This window comes from Abrus precatorius, unplaced genomic scaffold (assembly GCF_003935025.1).
Source record: "Abrus precatorius isolate BTA unplaced genomic scaffold, Abrus_2018 Scaffold11, whole genome shotgun sequence".
Lineage (NCBI taxonomy): Eukaryota > Viridiplantae > Streptophyta > Magnoliopsida > Fabales > Fabaceae > Abrus > Abrus precatorius.
The window spans coordinates 6577158-6593966 of NW_020874303.1; the positions used below are offsets into that span (position 1 = coordinate 6577158).

General features: G+C 30.0%; 2 protein-coding genes across 5 annotated transcripts; one reads left to right on the top strand and one right to left on the bottom strand.

The window, feature by feature from the left end:
- Positions 1-3344: 3344 nt before the first annotated feature.
- LOC113856193 ((S)-2-hydroxy-acid oxidase GLO1) lies at positions 3345-8748 on the bottom strand. 3 transcript variants are annotated; one of them, XM_027487914.1, is made up of 13 exons: positions 8536-8600; positions 8413-8442; positions 7647-7820; positions 7377-7501; positions 6670-6716; positions 6199-6276; positions 5978-6102; positions 5663-5729; positions 5515-5577; positions 4952-5021; positions 4517-4617; positions 4317-4421; positions 3345-3708 (listed from the first exon to the last, which is right to left on the bottom strand). In XM_027487914.1, exons 3-13 carry the CDS (start codon positions 7781-7783, stop codon positions 3511-3513), a joined length of 1116 nt encoding a protein of 371 aa, XP_027343715.1. In that variant the 5' UTR covers positions 7784-7820; positions 8413-8442; positions 8536-8600; the 3' UTR covers positions 3345-3510. The 3 variants fall into 3 exon arrangements, with proteins under 3 accessions (XP_027343715.1, XP_027343714.1, XP_027343713.1); XM_027487913.1 differs by lacking the exon at positions 8413-8442 and adding an exon at positions 8097-8209 and having other exon boundaries at positions 8536-8551; XM_027487912.1 differs by lacking the exon at positions 8413-8442 and having other exon boundaries at positions 8536-8748.
- Positions 8749-11061: 2313 nt separating this feature from the next.
- LOC113855120 (O-methyltransferase MdmC-like) lies at positions 11062-15223 on the top strand. 2 transcript variants are annotated; one of them, XM_027486608.1, is made up of 10 exons: positions 11062-11554; positions 11676-11729; positions 12585-12668; positions 13414-13539; positions 13655-13722; positions 13940-14009; positions 14149-14214; positions 14292-14369; positions 14624-14695; positions 14880-15223. In XM_027486608.1, the coding sequence occupies exons 1-9, from the start codon at positions 11207-11209 to the stop codon at positions 14651-14653; spliced, it is 924 nt and encodes a 307-aa protein (XP_027342409.1). In that variant the 5' UTR covers positions 11062-11206; the 3' UTR covers positions 14654-14695; positions 14880-15223. The 2 variants fall into 2 exon arrangements, with proteins under 2 accessions (XP_027342409.1, XP_027342408.1); XM_027486607.1 differs by having other exon boundaries at positions 14632-14695; positions 14880-15220.
- The last annotated feature ends 1586 nt before the right edge of the window (positions 15224-16809 follow it).

Here is a 16809-nt window from a genome sequence, read left to right on the forward strand (position 1 = left end):
TGATCTCTTCTTCAAAAAAATAATTCAGTTTCAAAGGATATTATTTGAACCCATAAATCTCCTGATTAATCTGCCTAAGAGTGATTAAAATGATAGTTCTGCTAAAATTATTTACACCAATCATCCACCAAATATTATCTTGGGCAGATTGTGGCAACTCATATATGGAATGATTGAAAAATAATAAATAATAAATGATGTTTAGGGAAAGAAAATAGAAAAGAGGCTCTTTGGTATCATAGTGAGTAGGGTGAGGGTGGTGGTGGAGGTTAGGGGTGGGGGAGGTGGGGTTGCGGGAGAAGAGTTGATTGAGAAAGAAGAAGGGTTTATTTGTAAATATATAAAATTGTTCAATGGCTTATTTATAAATTTTAATTTTAAATAAAAATAATAAATAATAAATAATGTGGCATGCCACGTAGGCTATGATTGGGCCTCAAGATAGCCATGTGGAATATTGAGCTATCTTTCCGTTAGCCAGCTCAGCACTTAACAAAGGAGGATTAATGGCAGGAACCAATTCTAAAATTACCAATTTTTGAAGGATCACTTCCTAACAAAAATATTTGTAGGCACTAATCACAAAAATGCTAATATTTATAGGAACCAAAAACATAATTAAGCCTATATAATATATAATATTAAACTATTAGTGCAAGATGATGACCTTAGTAAGATTGAAGATGTGTCTTACAATATTCAGGTAAGTATAGAGTATATCAATTACAATAATATAAGACTAAAAGTCTTTTTTGATGTTCTTGAACAAGAAAGGTTGAAAGATAAAAAATTTATAATTGATTGTCTAAGAAAATGGATTTCTATATTTCAAATATTATCAACAATATTGAAGTTCAAGATTGCATTTGTGACTTATTAAGAGAGCCACATTATGAGTGTGCACCGTCAGATAAAGGTTGGGATAAGGTTGAAAAAATTGTCATGTTTTGGAAGTAATTAATTTAGCCACTTATTTAATTTCATACTGTTAATATATGTTTCCCTTTATATATAAAACTAATGAAGTTGATAGAAAGAATATAAAAAGTTGAGAGATTCATTGGGGCAACTATATGGTGAATATGTGTTTATAATTCTAGAAGAATCATCCTCTATTGAAGTTAATGTTGGTGGTAACAAATCATAATCTTTTATCATTCTTATACTAGCCCAAATTCTAATCATAGTACATGAAAAAGAAGTTGTTCTTCCAATGAAATCTAAGTTGTAAGCTTATCTTGATAAAAATGTTATAATTCCTTAACAACCTTTTTGATGTCTTGGAGTGGTGAAGGAACGACATAATACTAGAATCTACGTTTATTACTAGAGGTAGAGTTATTGATGAATATTACTCTTGGTTGAATGATGATTTTATTTAGGCATAATTTGTGGAAGAGATTGATTGTCACAAATATAATTTGATAGAAAATAAAGGTAATAACTTCTTAAGTTGTTTTTAAAGAATATTTGCAATCACTATTATATATATATATATATATATATATATATGAAGAGATCACTTATTTGTTTCTAGCTTGATGCATCTTTTTCATTAATGTATTTATGCTTTACTTTGCAACAATATTGTCATTTATGTATTTTAGAATTTTGCTTGTTGTATTTGTTAATTTTAGGTCTAAAATTTATTTTGTTATATTGTATTTGTTGATTTGAAGTGTAAAACTTTATGTTACTTGATTTGCTTAATGATTTATTAATTGATGTTCATTTAATTATATTTGTTGTATGTTTAATAATTTACTTGTTTAAATAGAATATATGGTTTGAAAGTGATAAATAGGTATATGTGATGTTGTTATAAATGTTCAAAGTGATAAACCAAATATAATTCAATATATGGTTTGAAAAACTGAGGTTAAGCTTAATATAAAAGCATCTACAAGATAATAGGTCAAACTTAAATTTTAAAAATTTAAACAGATCTATTTATACAAAGTCTAGTCTGACCTAATCTATTTCATCCTTAAATGCAAACGAGACAGGTCTATTTAAGAAGTAGTCTTAAAATCAACAAAAACAATTATCACATATATGACAGGTGACCTACATCTTCCCCTTTTTACATCCCTCTAACCTAACTATTCTATTGTAAATCAAACTTATCCATAATTTCCCCTCCACTTACATTAAATCTTAACCACTTACTTCCCTACATTTGCACAAAAAATAAAAGTAAAATAAAATTATAAAATATGAATTATGAACACATTCTAAAATTGTCAATAAAGTCATAATACTCTCGTTCATTAAATGAGAACGAAAACAATGTCACCAAATAATAAAAGCGAGTTTTGATAATTTTTTATTAAAATATTTATTCAATAAATTCTTTTAAAAAATTATTCATATCATAAATTTAATAATAAAATTTATTTGAATAAATTAAAATAATTTACTTAATAAATAATGTCATTTTAACTATTTAAATGATGACTTATGTTCTAATAATGTCATTTGAACAAGTGTCATCAAACAATAAGAGGGCAATTTGATAATTACTTATTTAAACACATTTAATTAAGTTTTTTAGAAAATGATGACTTATGTTATAAATTAATTTTTTATAAATTATTTATAAGTTCTTCTAAATAGGCTCTAAGTTTGCCTAGAAATTTGGATAGATTTATTATATTTAGATAGAGATGATAAAGTTGGTGAAAGGTATGAAAATTATAAATGTTTTGTATAAAGAGTAATGAGCCATAACTTGTATTAAATTATGGAATTTTTCTTTATTTTAGAATTAAAAAATTGACCATTAATTTACTTGTCTTTTGTCAAAATGCTTGAAAAAAAAATTGAAACTAATTGAAATAAAGTGTATTTATAAGTAATTTTTTTGATATGTGCACAAGAGCTCGCAACAAAAAATTATGCATATATAATAATTTTTTATTAAAATATGTAACTAGGATATCATAGAATTTAATGTATTAATAACATTAAGCGTTATACATTTTAGTAAAAATTTACTATTTATTAATGCATAAAACTTAAATATAGTATTATAGATATTTTGGTACTTTTTATTATTATTAAAATTAAAATTTCGTCTCAACAATGTGTGTCAACTTTTAATATTATCTTTATTACCAAGGTCAAAACACTAATCTTAATTGGAAAATATTAATGATATTATACTTCAGTTTTGTCATTTATTAACTTCTTATCAAGTATCTTTAGACACATGTTAAGAAAATCAATTTTTAAAATATGAAAAAACTTGTATTAGGTGTACAAATTGAGAAGTTTTGTATAACAAAAGCAATATATATAGAGAGAGAGTAGATAAATTACTCAAAAGAATATACAATGAGTTCATGCAGCAGCAGTAGTAGCCACACAAGTATCATCATCATATAATGCTTACAAAGAAAGCATGCAGTTTTCCAAATATAAGCTTAAATGAGTTCACCCAAAAAGGAAAAGAAGGGATGAGAAGATGTTCATGAAACATATATAGAAGCGTTGTGCACCACATTATACTCATAATCTTGGCAATGCACGTGGGTGAGTGCGAGGGTGGTCCCAATCAGTGACAATGTGATCACGAGTAATTTCCTTGAGTGAGCGGCAACCACTTAAGGCCATGGTTAGTTCAAACTCATCACGTAGCATTTGCAGCACTTTTCTTACACCAGTTTCTCCTTCAGCAGCCAAGGAATACACCACAGGGCGTCCAATCTAACACACAGCAAAGTTTGTTAATTACTTAACCTTAGTTTACACATTGTGTGCGTGTTTTTTGTTAGCTTGAGTTATTAAATATCGGACTTCGATCCTCTTATAACAAAGAGACGAATGTTAACATTGAAAAATATATTCAAATCATAAATAATAAAGCGTCTTGTTAGTATTTTTTTTAATAATAAATGAAACAAATTTAATAGAAAGTCATTGGCGTCAATATGAATTTTACTTGAGGTAAATGTTAAAATTGATGTGCTAAGGACACTAGTAAAATATGAAAAATACCATGATTTTCAATATATTTTTAACATGATCTTCTAAAGAATTATATATTCATTTCTTAACTAACACCTTTATGATATTGCAATAACGAAGAGTATATTAGAGATTGAGTTATCAAAAATTTTGGTAAGAGAGAATGACACAATAAAAGCAACTATAATAGAATTCACTGTGAATTATGTAGGGCTTAATAAAGCATAACTTAGAAGTTTATAAAGTATAACAAACAATAAATAGGGAGCTAATATATGAAAATGCTATCCCAAAATAGAAAAGCCAAGGAATATAATAGCTTTTGGAAGAGGTTATGATGTACTCACAAATATGCCAGAGGCACCTAGTGCCAATGCCTTGAAGACATCAGTTCCACGGCGTACACCACCATCCAAAAATACAGGAATACGACCTTCAGCAGCTTTCACAACCTTAAGTTTTAATGACAGAATTATGTGTAAGAGCCTTAGAATGGTGTGAAGAAGTTTCAAGATGACTGAGATGATGTAACTTAAAGTTGATGTACCTCTTCTAAGGCTGATATAGTGGCTGGCACATAATCAAGTTGTCGAGCTCCATGATTGGACACTATAATTCCAGCTGCACCAACTTGTACTGCTATCCTTGCTGCCATGTTATGCAAGAAAAAATTAGTCTCGTTTTAAAGTTGAGTTGAACTAATTTTGAATCTTTGAATGTAATTAGGATATGTGTCAAAACTGATTTTAGCCACAGATTTTCGCGCCCATTTGGTTTTAAATTGAGTAGAATTTATTTTGATGACATTAATTTTGAGTCGTTCAATATAATTAAAATATGTGCATAATTTATGCCATGTATTTTTATTAGAACGTGTTTTTTTATTGGAAAGTGCAATAATACATTTTTAACTGGTAATCAAAGGGTCATTCTGATAAAATATTCACAAAGAACAGATGAAAACAGCTTTTGTTTTCCTTACCATCCTCAGCAGTCAGTACACCCTTCACCAGAATTGGCATCTTGGTGATTGACTGAAGCCACTTCACATCCTACAAAATAAAAAAAGATTATTAAGATGGAAGACTCTATTCAGTGGAGCCTTGAAAGTTCCATATATATATGTATATATAAATGATGAAACCAAATGTAAACTTTGATCAAATTGAACTTATTTTCTATATTCCTCTAAGGGAAGCAGGAGGATTCTTTGTCTAATGTCAACTTGCAAGCAACTTATGAATCAAATCAATGAACTGGACCAATAAATTTGTCACTTGTATTTCACTTTAATAAAATCTTGCCCATTATAGGAACAGGATAACTACCAAAGTTATTAAAAAAAACAATTTTGTTTACCTCAACCTTATAACTGAGTTTAAACAACTAAAAATAGTAAGATTTTATCAGAAAAAATGTACTTATTACATTTTTACATTTTTGTATCTCTAATATAATAAGTGTCTTCTTTTTCAATAAAAGTTTACTACTTTTCGATGCTAAATCCAGAAAAAAAAAATTGTTTTGTTTGATTATTTTACATACCTTCCAGCTTAGAGTACGATCAATTTGACCAGCTACATATGAAGCAAGTCCAGAGTCATCAGCCTAAAGAGACCAAGACAACAATTCAATAAGTGATGAAGGCAAGAAAACTAACCCAATGAAATAATTTTGTAATAACTCATCTTACTTTGTCCATCTTTCCAAGGTCCAATCCTTCAAAGTTCTTCAATGTCAAAAATGGTGGCAGTGTGAATCTGTATGAGACAATTCATAACTATTTTTAATTGCAAGATTTGGTCTGTAAAGCGTGAACTCAAAAGAAAAGCTGACAATATCCATTGAGAAAGTAATATAACAAATAACAAGATTGAATTGCATATTTGGAATCACATTGAAAATTATATAAACATTGATCCAACGCAAACTATAACTAGTAGCTTTAAAGTAAATGTGGATTCATTACCAATTAAACGTGAATCCAAATATGCTAGAAGACTTGTACCTGTTCTTAATATCAGCTTCTCTGCGTCCAAGTCTTGGGGTATCAACAGTAAGGGCAATAGCTTTGAATCCAGCCCTTTCAGCTCTTCTCACAAGCTGAGCAACAACATGCCTGTCCTTGTACACCTAAACAAAAGAGAACAAATCATGTAAGTAAAACAAATCGTTATAGCTGGAAAAAGCGAATGCCAGGTCCTGTTGATGAAAGTTTTACAAGCTTACATATAGCTGGAAAAAGCGAATGCCTGGTCCTGTTGAAGCCACCTCTTCAACACTTGAAGTAGCCCATGAGGACAAAGTCTAAAAGAACCAAAATGTTAATCATAAATAAAGGAACATAGAGCCCATCATCTCATAGTTCAATGGACATAAATTGATAAACAGCAAATAAATTCACAAGCATATAATCTTTTTATGTTAATTGGAGTGTGCATGAAATATTCTGCATGAAGTAACAAAGGTATGATCTCTGAGGCAGAAAATGGAAGATCCTCAGCAAATCCCCCGATTGAAAAGTTTCAACATTGTCTATATTAAATTGAACCATTGATAAAGAAGGGATATTCCGCCACTAGTAGTGATTATAAACTGTTTTTGGCAAAAGAAAATTTTCCTGAATATATGGTGATTAATGAAGTGAAACACTCCTAGTTTCCTAATTAAAAAGGGAATATAAACACAAAAGACAAGTACCATGATTGTTCCCGCTGCAGATGCAGCTCTTGCTGTTGCATATTCTCCTGCACAAGAAAAAAATATATACATCATCCAACACAAATCCATGCTCTTGGTAGTTAGTCTAGCAGTGTTTGCAAGAGGGATTTGAAATTAAACTATTCCATATAAAAATGTCAACAAATTTAAATATCTTGTTACTTCCCTACTGTAAAGTTTTCCTAATAAAAAATGCCACAGAATTTGTATTATCCATTTATTAGAACTAGATGATAAGAAACTTTTCAGAACTACCTCTAATTTGTAGTTACATAACAGAACTACCAATATAGGTTATATTATCAAAACATTAATTGAATAACGCTATATGTCTGATGTGCTATTGACCAAGATGTCTAATCTCCGATGTGTGACTGACCAAAAATTTTAAAATGAAGGCTTAAGTAGAAGGTGCACTTTAGTGTCTTTGAAAATATGGCAAATATTAAATATGATTGAAATCATTTCATTGATCAGTTTCTCTAGCAATGTATCATTTAATGAGTAAGGAATATGCATTAAGGTCTGTGTAATTCAATTACAAGGATTTTATCTTGCTTAACCTAATCAGGATTAGAACTGTGCTCACACATCAACCCAACAAATTAGAAAGTGTGGCATTATCATGCTCCACATCATACACTATTGCTCATGAAATCTTGTTGGGAAAATGGATACAATCATACCCTCGGGATGAGCCATTTTCTGCATGGCTGTTGGGGCAATCATGATTGGCATGGATATTTTGAAGCCCAGGACAGTGGTTGCCATGTCTATCTTGCTCACATCAATGAGAATCCGTGGCCGAAACCTGTGTTTGTCAATCATATTTTTTCAGGATATTAACATTTGTTTGTGTTCTTAGAAATACAATTATACAAAATATCAAAGGAAGAGTACAAAGCAACATAGTTTAGTAAATAACCACTGTAAAAATATGAAGGAAAAAATCTCACAAAATTCTGGAAAAGGCATTTCTGTTTTCTTGCAGAGTCCACTGGTCCTCTGCACCAGATGCGTAGTAGTCAAACACCATCTTTGGCAATTTCTGCTTTGCAATAGCCTCATACTCAGTGACATTGGTTATCTCCATTTTCAAAGCTTCTTCTTGATTCTAGCCTTCAGCAATTCTACATAAAAAAGCATATATCTTAAGCTGAGTTCTTTCGTCAAAATCAGTAACTACAAAAGTACAATCTAAATAAACCCTTTGGAAAAATCTTAATAAAATTTGGGGCTGATTTCAGCTAGAAAATTTTCAAATAAATAAATAAATGGAAATTAGAAAAACTTTCCAAAAATTTCCCCGACTTTGGACATTAAAGAGAAAACAAATAAGCACTTTGGATGAGGAAATATTGAATTTCACATGGAAAGAGTAGCTATAGTAGAAAGAAAAAAGTTACATAGTGAAAATCTCTTTGCTAACAAAATCAAGGTTATACATGCTATGGTTTTCCTCTAATATTTCAACATAGCACCCCTCCCATCATTATATTGATGAAGCCTTCTTAAAAATCTACTAAAATATGATAGATAAAAGGTAAGAAAAACAGCATATTTTACAAAAAGGAAGAACAACGAAAACAAGCAAAAAAGATTAATGCTACACACTATCCAATCACAAAACTTGATTCAGCAAATAAAAGTGACCCTGAAACTCATGCACAAAGCCAGTTCTGAAAAAAACAACCAAGACTTAAATAACTGCACAAACACTACCCTTCAATCTTCATTTCTTCTAGAGTCTATCTAAAAAAGAAGCATGATTATAAGGGTCACATAAAATAATGATATATTGAGCATGGAACCAAACTACATAGCTTATGGGAAACAAAAGCAGACCTTGGTTTCTAAAACTATGCAATTATGTGCATGCAGAGGAACCAGTGGAGAGGAGCTCCTAGTGAGGAATAGAAACAGAAAGAAATGAAGAGTAGCAAGAGTTGATAAATACGTGGTAGAATAGAGACAAAGTGAGATGGGCCTCAAAACTTGTTATAACGTGTATATGTGCAAGTGAAAGAGATTTGGAATTTTCAAGTGGATGAGCTTTTGGAGGTGAGTATTATTTTGAACCAAATCTCATCAACAAAGTGAGGTGGTGGTTCTCAGCCACAAACACCTTGTGTGTTTCACAGCTCTCTTTTCTTTCTTCATTATCATTTCCATCTCTTAATATGGAAAAAAAAATATCCAAAAAAAGGGAAACTGTTTGTTCCTATCTTTTTCATACATGTTTGGAGTCCTCAAAACAGAAGTGTTAGTACCCTATACATGTGTGCCATTGCCCATGTAGGAAGGAATGTGATTATGCAAGTGGGTTGGGCTATGCCTATAGATAATGTTAAAAATGCATGTCACTCATCATCTTATATAGAAAATCTATGTCATCAATCTAATTTTACCTTTTTTCTTCAAAAGATTAATTGGTTACTACATAGGAGAGTAGCTTCTATGTTGTATCTTAGTACCACTCTTTTAAGATAATGTTTTGATATACAAATATGTAATTACCAAATTTTATTGACTGCAATTCGGCCACATATGTCAATTTTCTCATATCTTACATCTCCCACCAATTTTCTGATTAAATTGTCACCCCTTTCTTTTTCGGAATTGGATCATGTGCTGTTCCAAGAAGAGCTACACCTCTTACAATTAAGATCCAAGGGCTGAAATTTTATTCAACACATATAAGCTTAATATTGAACATAAAAAAAAAATAATCAATAGAACTAAAGATCCCATGCAATTATTTTCAAAATAGAGTCCTGATCTTTTTTTCTTTGTCCTTGTGTTTTTGCCTCTCTTTTTTTTTTTTTCACTTACCTAAAAAACAAATATAAAAATTCCATTTAAATTTGAATTTATAGCATTTATTTAAAAATTAAAATATTTATTTAGATTTATTTTTAATTTAATAGAAAATTGAGGTTTTAATATAAACCAAAATCATGATATAGGAAGCTGTTAAAAAATGGGGTTATATTTACTCATCTTAAAGCTTATCATTGCATTTACGATCCTAAAAAGATTTAGAATTTATTAGGATAAACAGAATGTGATGAACGACAGTGAAATGAAATAAAATGATACTAAATTTTATTATTTGAATTATTTAAAATAAAAATGAAATATAATAAAATTTATTTTATTTTATTCCATTCAAATATTTTCTTTATTTGAGAATATAAAATAAAAACAATCATAAAATATTGTCAAGGTTATATAATAATTTTATTTCATTTCATTTAAATTCTATTTTATTACATTACATGATTACAACACGTTAGATTTCGAAACATGAATTAATGGCAAGAGAACCTACCTTAAACCGAAACATCACAATAAATTGATAAAACTGTGTGTGGAAAGATAAGTGGATTGCGCACACAGGCATCAATAAAAGTGCCACAGGATTTATCAAATTAGCTGACCCACCCACACCGTCTCAGATTCGGTTCAAGCTCATTCTTTTTATCAGCTATATCATTTAATATATTTTTTTATATGCTCTTAATTAAAACATTAAAAAAATATAAAAGTTATGTATTTTTTCTATTTTTATAATTTTTAATAAATTTTAGTTATTAATTATAAGTGATGTTATCATTTTTCTAAAAATAATGCTTTTAAAAAAATTAGACGAGAATTAGAATTCACCTTCAAAATTAAAATCTCAATTCCAATGATCAAAATTGTAATTTCTAAAATTAAAATTATTTAAAATTATAATTTTATATTTAACATATTTAAAAAATTAGAATTCTAAATTAAAATTAAATTCTATCATGTATATGATGTAAATTTTATATAAAAATAATTATTAAATAAATTGTTAAAGATGATAAATTAACTAATAGAAGTTAGTTTAATTGACAAATAATTCAATATTACTTAAGTAAGGTATTAAGTTTAAATTTTTATTTATGTAAAAAAATCTTTAATAATAGACTCATCTACCATATTTAAATTCATAACACAAATAAAATTTAGATTAAATTAAATGAAAAATAAAATAAAAAAATTATATATTAATATTTTTTTCAAGTTGCATTAATTAAAAATATTTTAAATTTATATATAACTTTTATTTATTTTATACTCTTATTTGATAGTATTGTGAGATAAGTTCTTGACATGGTTAAATGAAAAATCTAAATATTAAAAACATTTTTATGTAGTTTTATTTTCTAGTTGTGATTATGGTGTTTCTTTTTTAGTTTTAAAGTTTTCGTAATGTTAATTTTTGTGTTGTAATTATATAGCAATTTTTTTTTGAGTAAATATTTTTTAATGTAACTCTTTTTTAAGTTAACAACTTTAAATCTACGACTCACTACATCGTAATTGCTTGTTTTTAAGCAACTCTCAGAGAGAGTTATGTCACTTCTGCTGAACCAACTCCTATACCAACTGTTTGTAGAATTGCCTCTAAGGGAAAATTCCAAAAGGGTATTTGGAAAGGAAAAAAAGAGAGGTACGAGGAAGATAGGCTTTGTTATACAAGGTTATGGCAGATAGGAGCATCAACTTGTTGCTTCATCACAGGTCAATGTTGCCCCATGAACCTGCTGCAGCTTCTCTACTGAAACCTGCATTCCTTCATTCGTTTTCTGCAACTTGCACTGTCACTGATAGACCCCTCCATGTCTCATCACAAAGGTGGAAGAATTGCAATGCTTCTTGTTGTTATTGCTTCACTTTCAGGAGATGCAGATGCAAGTGGAAACGGCTAGTAAGAAGCTCTTCCACCAGCGAGTTTGTTATAGCCAGTGATGAAAACTATGGTAACAAGCAGGTTGTTAGTCTCACTCCCCACCTCTATGACTATGTTCTCAAAAATGTTAGAGAACCTGAGGTGAGGAACATACCCTTTTGCTCCATTCATTGTTAAAAAAAAAATCATTCTTTTTCTTTTGGGGTGTCTCTTTGTTTGTTAAGTTTCCCTTGGTGCTTATTGTTAAGTGTTTGCATTTCAGATTCTAAGGCAACTGCGGGAGGAGACGGCTTCTTTGCGTGGAAGTCAGATGCAGGTGTCTCTAATTGTTTCGTTCTTTTGTAAAGTTACTAACACAATTTACTGATAGAATTTTTAATATTGACTTTGAGTGCATTTGAGAATATAGCTTAATTAAGTGTTTATTCAGTACAATCTTTATGCTATGAATTTAATCATAAAACTTTTTACAATAAGCTGAAAAGAGCTTATTTTGATAAGTTGTATTAAAAAAAAAAAAAACTTATTACAATAAGTTGAAAGCTGTTTGAGTTTAGCTATTTTTATAAGCTCTCTATAAGCTTTTCCAAACGCTCCCTTTATGCTTGTATATTATGTTTTCATTGTGCAAGAAGGGGTTTCTACTTCATATTTGGTTCTTATGAAAGTATGGTAGCATAATTGTACCTTTCATTCATTGTTTGTTTCTATTGACGCTGTACATAATCATATCTGGTTCTTATGAAAGTATTGATGCTGATTGGTTGACCTCAAAAACTGCTTTAGTCAGGAAAGTAGTTATTTTGAATCACCGGACTTGTTCCCAAACATGTTGGTCTTCTTGTAATTATTAGGTATGCAAATATGTTCTTTAAAAGCTTTGCAACTTGATAAAATGAAATGGAAATATGTTTTAGGGTAGTTATCTATTTATATGCCCTTTCTCATACATAAACATGACTGTTAATTAATTTATTGGTACTAATGTATCGATATCCTGTCAGGGATCAAGTTTGAAATTGTAAAATTTGACAGGGCAAAATAAAGAATTGGTCTGGAAAGAATGCACTGCACTTTTACTTGTCTTCTATGTTGTTTGTCATGTTTCACATTGTAAGCTCACCTGCTTAGCAAGAAGTAAAATGTTGACAATGCATTGTCTTCTTAATAGGTGTCCCCTGATCAGGCGCAACTGCTTGCAATGCTTGTGCAGATTCTTGGAGCAGAACGATGTATTGAAGTTGGTGTTTATACTGTATGTTCTTTGATTTTATACCCTATACCTATTGTCTTCATGTTACATAGTAGATGATACCACTTCATATCTCATACTACACAGGGTTGACAACTGGTTGTCTTATAATGATGCAATGCATACTTCTCAAATAATCTAATCATAAATTTTGGATGGAACAAATTTTTTTTGTATGTATGTGATATCTTTGGATTTACCTTTGTTTAATCATTATATTTGGATCTAAATATCACTAACATAGGAAATTCATGGGAGAAAATTTTCATTTGAATATAAATTCCTGAGGATTCCAATTAATGACCATGAAATTAAATAACTTGATGTACCATCTCAGTTAAGTGGAATTCATCTGTAAAAATTCATGTACAACATAATCATTGGAAAAATAAATCGTCATCAACTTTAGTGCAAATGGCTAAAATTTTTTCATGAACTTTACTACTGGTCCACTTTATAACTTTCAGACAACAGTTTTTTTTTTCTTCCCCAATCTTTGGTGTGTATTAACTTGCTTTGTGAACCAGAGCTCTGCCCTTGTCTTTTCTCCTCAAATGACAGATTTTGTGAAATATTATAGGGGGAAGAATTTGTATCAATGAATTTATTGAGTTTTAAAATGAAGACCAGTTTTATTTGTGAACATTGCTATACAATTTATCGGCTTGTTTCCATTGCAATGCCCAAATTTGTTTAAGCAGGTTCTCATCCACCACTAATGAGGTATTATGTTGTTAATTTGACTCAGGGATACTCATCACTAGCCATAGCATTAGTCCTGCCAGAATCAGGTCATTTAGTTGCCTGTGAAAGAGATGCCAAATTCCTTGATGTTGCCAAGAAGTATTATCAGCTAGCTGGTGTTTCACATAAGGTATATGCTACTCTTATGCTTATGATTTGAAAAAGTTCCAAATTTATGTTTATCGCTTTGGAATATGGGGACTCATTTGCCTGTATTTTCTGATTTTTAACATAATTAACTCTAGGTGGATGTAAAACTTGGACTTGCAGTTGATTCCCTAGATTCTTTAATTCTGAATGGTGAAGCAGGAAGGTATGTGGATTTTCAACATCACAATGAATGATGTGATGTTTCTCATTCTGCTGTTGTGGTCAGGAGATCTTCCATATTTGCAACGTTCTCTTTCAATAGTTATTGTTAGTCCAGGTCCACTCTATGTGATAGTCAAGGATCCACTCTATATGATGTTAACATTGTCAGAGAAAAAACAACTAAAGAAGCATTTATGAAATATTTCCTTTTCATGCAGCTATGATTTTGCATTTATCGATGCTGAGAAAAGAATGAATCAGAAATATTTTGAACAGCTACTACAACTGGTAAGAACATAGTAAAACATGAAATGTGTTCAAAGGCTCTTTTGCCCACTTAATCACAATTTTTCATAAACTTTCTTATTGGGCTTCCTATGATGTATGAACGGTTGTACTGATGCACTCAAATAATTTATTGTTGCAGGTCAGGGTTGGAGGTATTATTGTAATTGATAATGTCCTTTGGCATGGAAAAGTTGCTGACCCGTTGGTGAATAAATCCTTCTGTGTTTTTCCTTGATTTCCTGTTAAATGAACTTGACTTTCAGTTAAATATACTATTTGCAGGTAAATGACCCTAAAACTATCAGCATTAGAAATTTTAATCAGCAGTTATTGGAAGACAAGCGAGTAAACATCAGTATGGTAGGTTTATAACAATTTTTCTAAAGACAACTCAGGTACCACACCATAATGTTTTGGTTAAAATTGAGTTTTTTCGCCTTAGTAACTAGCACTGATCGTTATTGCACGAGTTACCAAGGTGAAACTAATTTTTTATTGGACCACTACACCAAAAGCGTCAATGATATTATACTTAAGTTTTATCCATTTATAATTATTTATACACTTTCAGAGAGATTCTGTCAAGTTGATTCATAATCTTTTAACTCTTGGAGAGTCTCAGGTACCCATTGGAGATGGCATGACAATCTGCCGAAAAAGATGACCCATTTTTGAGCAATTATTTGGTAAGTATTATGCAATTGAACATACTCCCTTTAGGGGTAATGCTTCTGTGAGGTCTGAGAAAAGCGAAGTTATACAATTATCATAAAAATCATCCTTTGAACTTGTGATGTTGCAAGGGCTCATTTTGTGAAGGACCTGAGAAGTGAACACTGCATATTAATGAATATCATTTTGGTTATACAGGGAATATAGTTAACTAGATTTGTGTGATCTTCGCTAGTGCAAATTTTGTACGCACTAAGAGTAGAAGCAGATATGTTTTAATTTTTAAGGAACAAACTCATGACAGAACAATGAATACTTGTTCAAAGCTCCGAAAATATAGTCGAGAGAATGCTTTCATCAGATGACATAACAGGTGTACAAGAAATCATTATGCAGCAAATGGATTGTGTAAGAGTTTGTGAAAATCAGCATATAGTAGTGGTTAATTGTAATTTGTATATTGTGATTAATTTTGATGAGTTGAATTATAATACATTTCTTTGAAGAATGAAAGTCAATTATTTTAAAGTTTATGTAAGAGGTAGTGATAGAGGGTATTGTTTTCCTTTACCAATTAAATTTCAATTTTCATACTTGCCAGATTCCTAGAATGTGAACATTAATGCACTTGACCATATGGTGAAAGAGTTACGAAGAATATAAATGAAAAACACTAAAATCAAGAAAGAAAGAAAGAAAGAAAAGACAATTTTCTCTTATATTCAGTACTTTTTTGCAGTTTGTGATTTTGTGTCTTTCACAACTCAAAACATGTATCTTCAACTTAACAACGCACCAGCCAAGGAAGAAATGACAATTTACTCTCATATTCTTTACTCTCTCTTTTTTATGCAATACACTTCTCTCTGTCCTTGCACACTTGTTCTGTTCGATGGGTTAAATGAGTGAAGCACTATTAGCGAATAACAGGGCTTGTTTGTTTCTGATTTAGTTTTTAATTTTAAAAATTATACTTTAAAATAGTTTTAAAAATTATTTTTAAGAAAATAATGAAAATAAAACTTATGTTAACAAATATATTTTATTTTTCCTTTAAAAAAATTGTTTCTAACAACAAAAAACAAACAGACTCTAATTTAGTGATATTTGAACTCTGATTAAGATCACGGTCAAGGTTTTTTTGCCCTTTTAGGGTTAATTTGAAAACAAAATACCAAAATAAGCATGCATGTAAAGAAATTTCTTGTCTGGGGTTGTGTGGGCACATGACAGTGAAGTCGTCTATGAGAGGGACGACACCAAAAAGTAAAAACGTCCAATTATCAGACAACACTAATTTGAATGGACGGCTGGGGATGAACAAAGCCACGTGTACAAATCCTACAGAGTCGTCTAAGTCAGAGGCGACGTTAATGTCGATAGGGTCAAGGACGATTCAGAAGTGTCGTCTTAGTCAAGGACAACACTAATTTTATTGGTCCACGTGGCAAAGAATTTTGAATGTTTGGGCGCAGGCTTCTCCTTTCTCCTCCATCTTCTCCGTTTCGCTTGCAGAAGGGTGTGGTTGCCCGAAAAAAAACACAGCAACAGCGTTTCTTAACCATTTTGTTAGATTCTAGTATTAAGGTTTTATAGCAAAAGATTATTAAAAAGTATTGAGATTAATATTTTGAATAGATTTTGCTTTTTAAAAATAAAATTGCATATGTATGTAAAATTGAATCTGTGATGGAGGTGAAATTGTGGGTGGATGCTCATGAGTGAAGGGTGCTGGTGAAGAAGAGAAGAGGGTTCCTTCAAACTTGTTTACAAAGCTACGGAGGTGCACAAGTTTTTTATTTTAATATTTAAATATTTATTAATTAATTTTTTTTATTTTGTCACAAATAATATATTAGAAAAATTATATTAGAAAATATATAATATATATGTTATTATTTAATATAATTAGTAGTTCTGAAATGTAAAAAAAAATTATAGTAATCCATAAAATATATTAATTATAAAATTTGAAATAAAATTATATTTTAATAACTTGATAAATTAAGAGGAAAGAATAATATATATAAATATATTGTTTAGAAAAAAATAAAAAACATGAACATGAAAAAATATATACAGAATGCAGTGAAAATATTAAATAAATAATGTAAAAAAATAATAATTG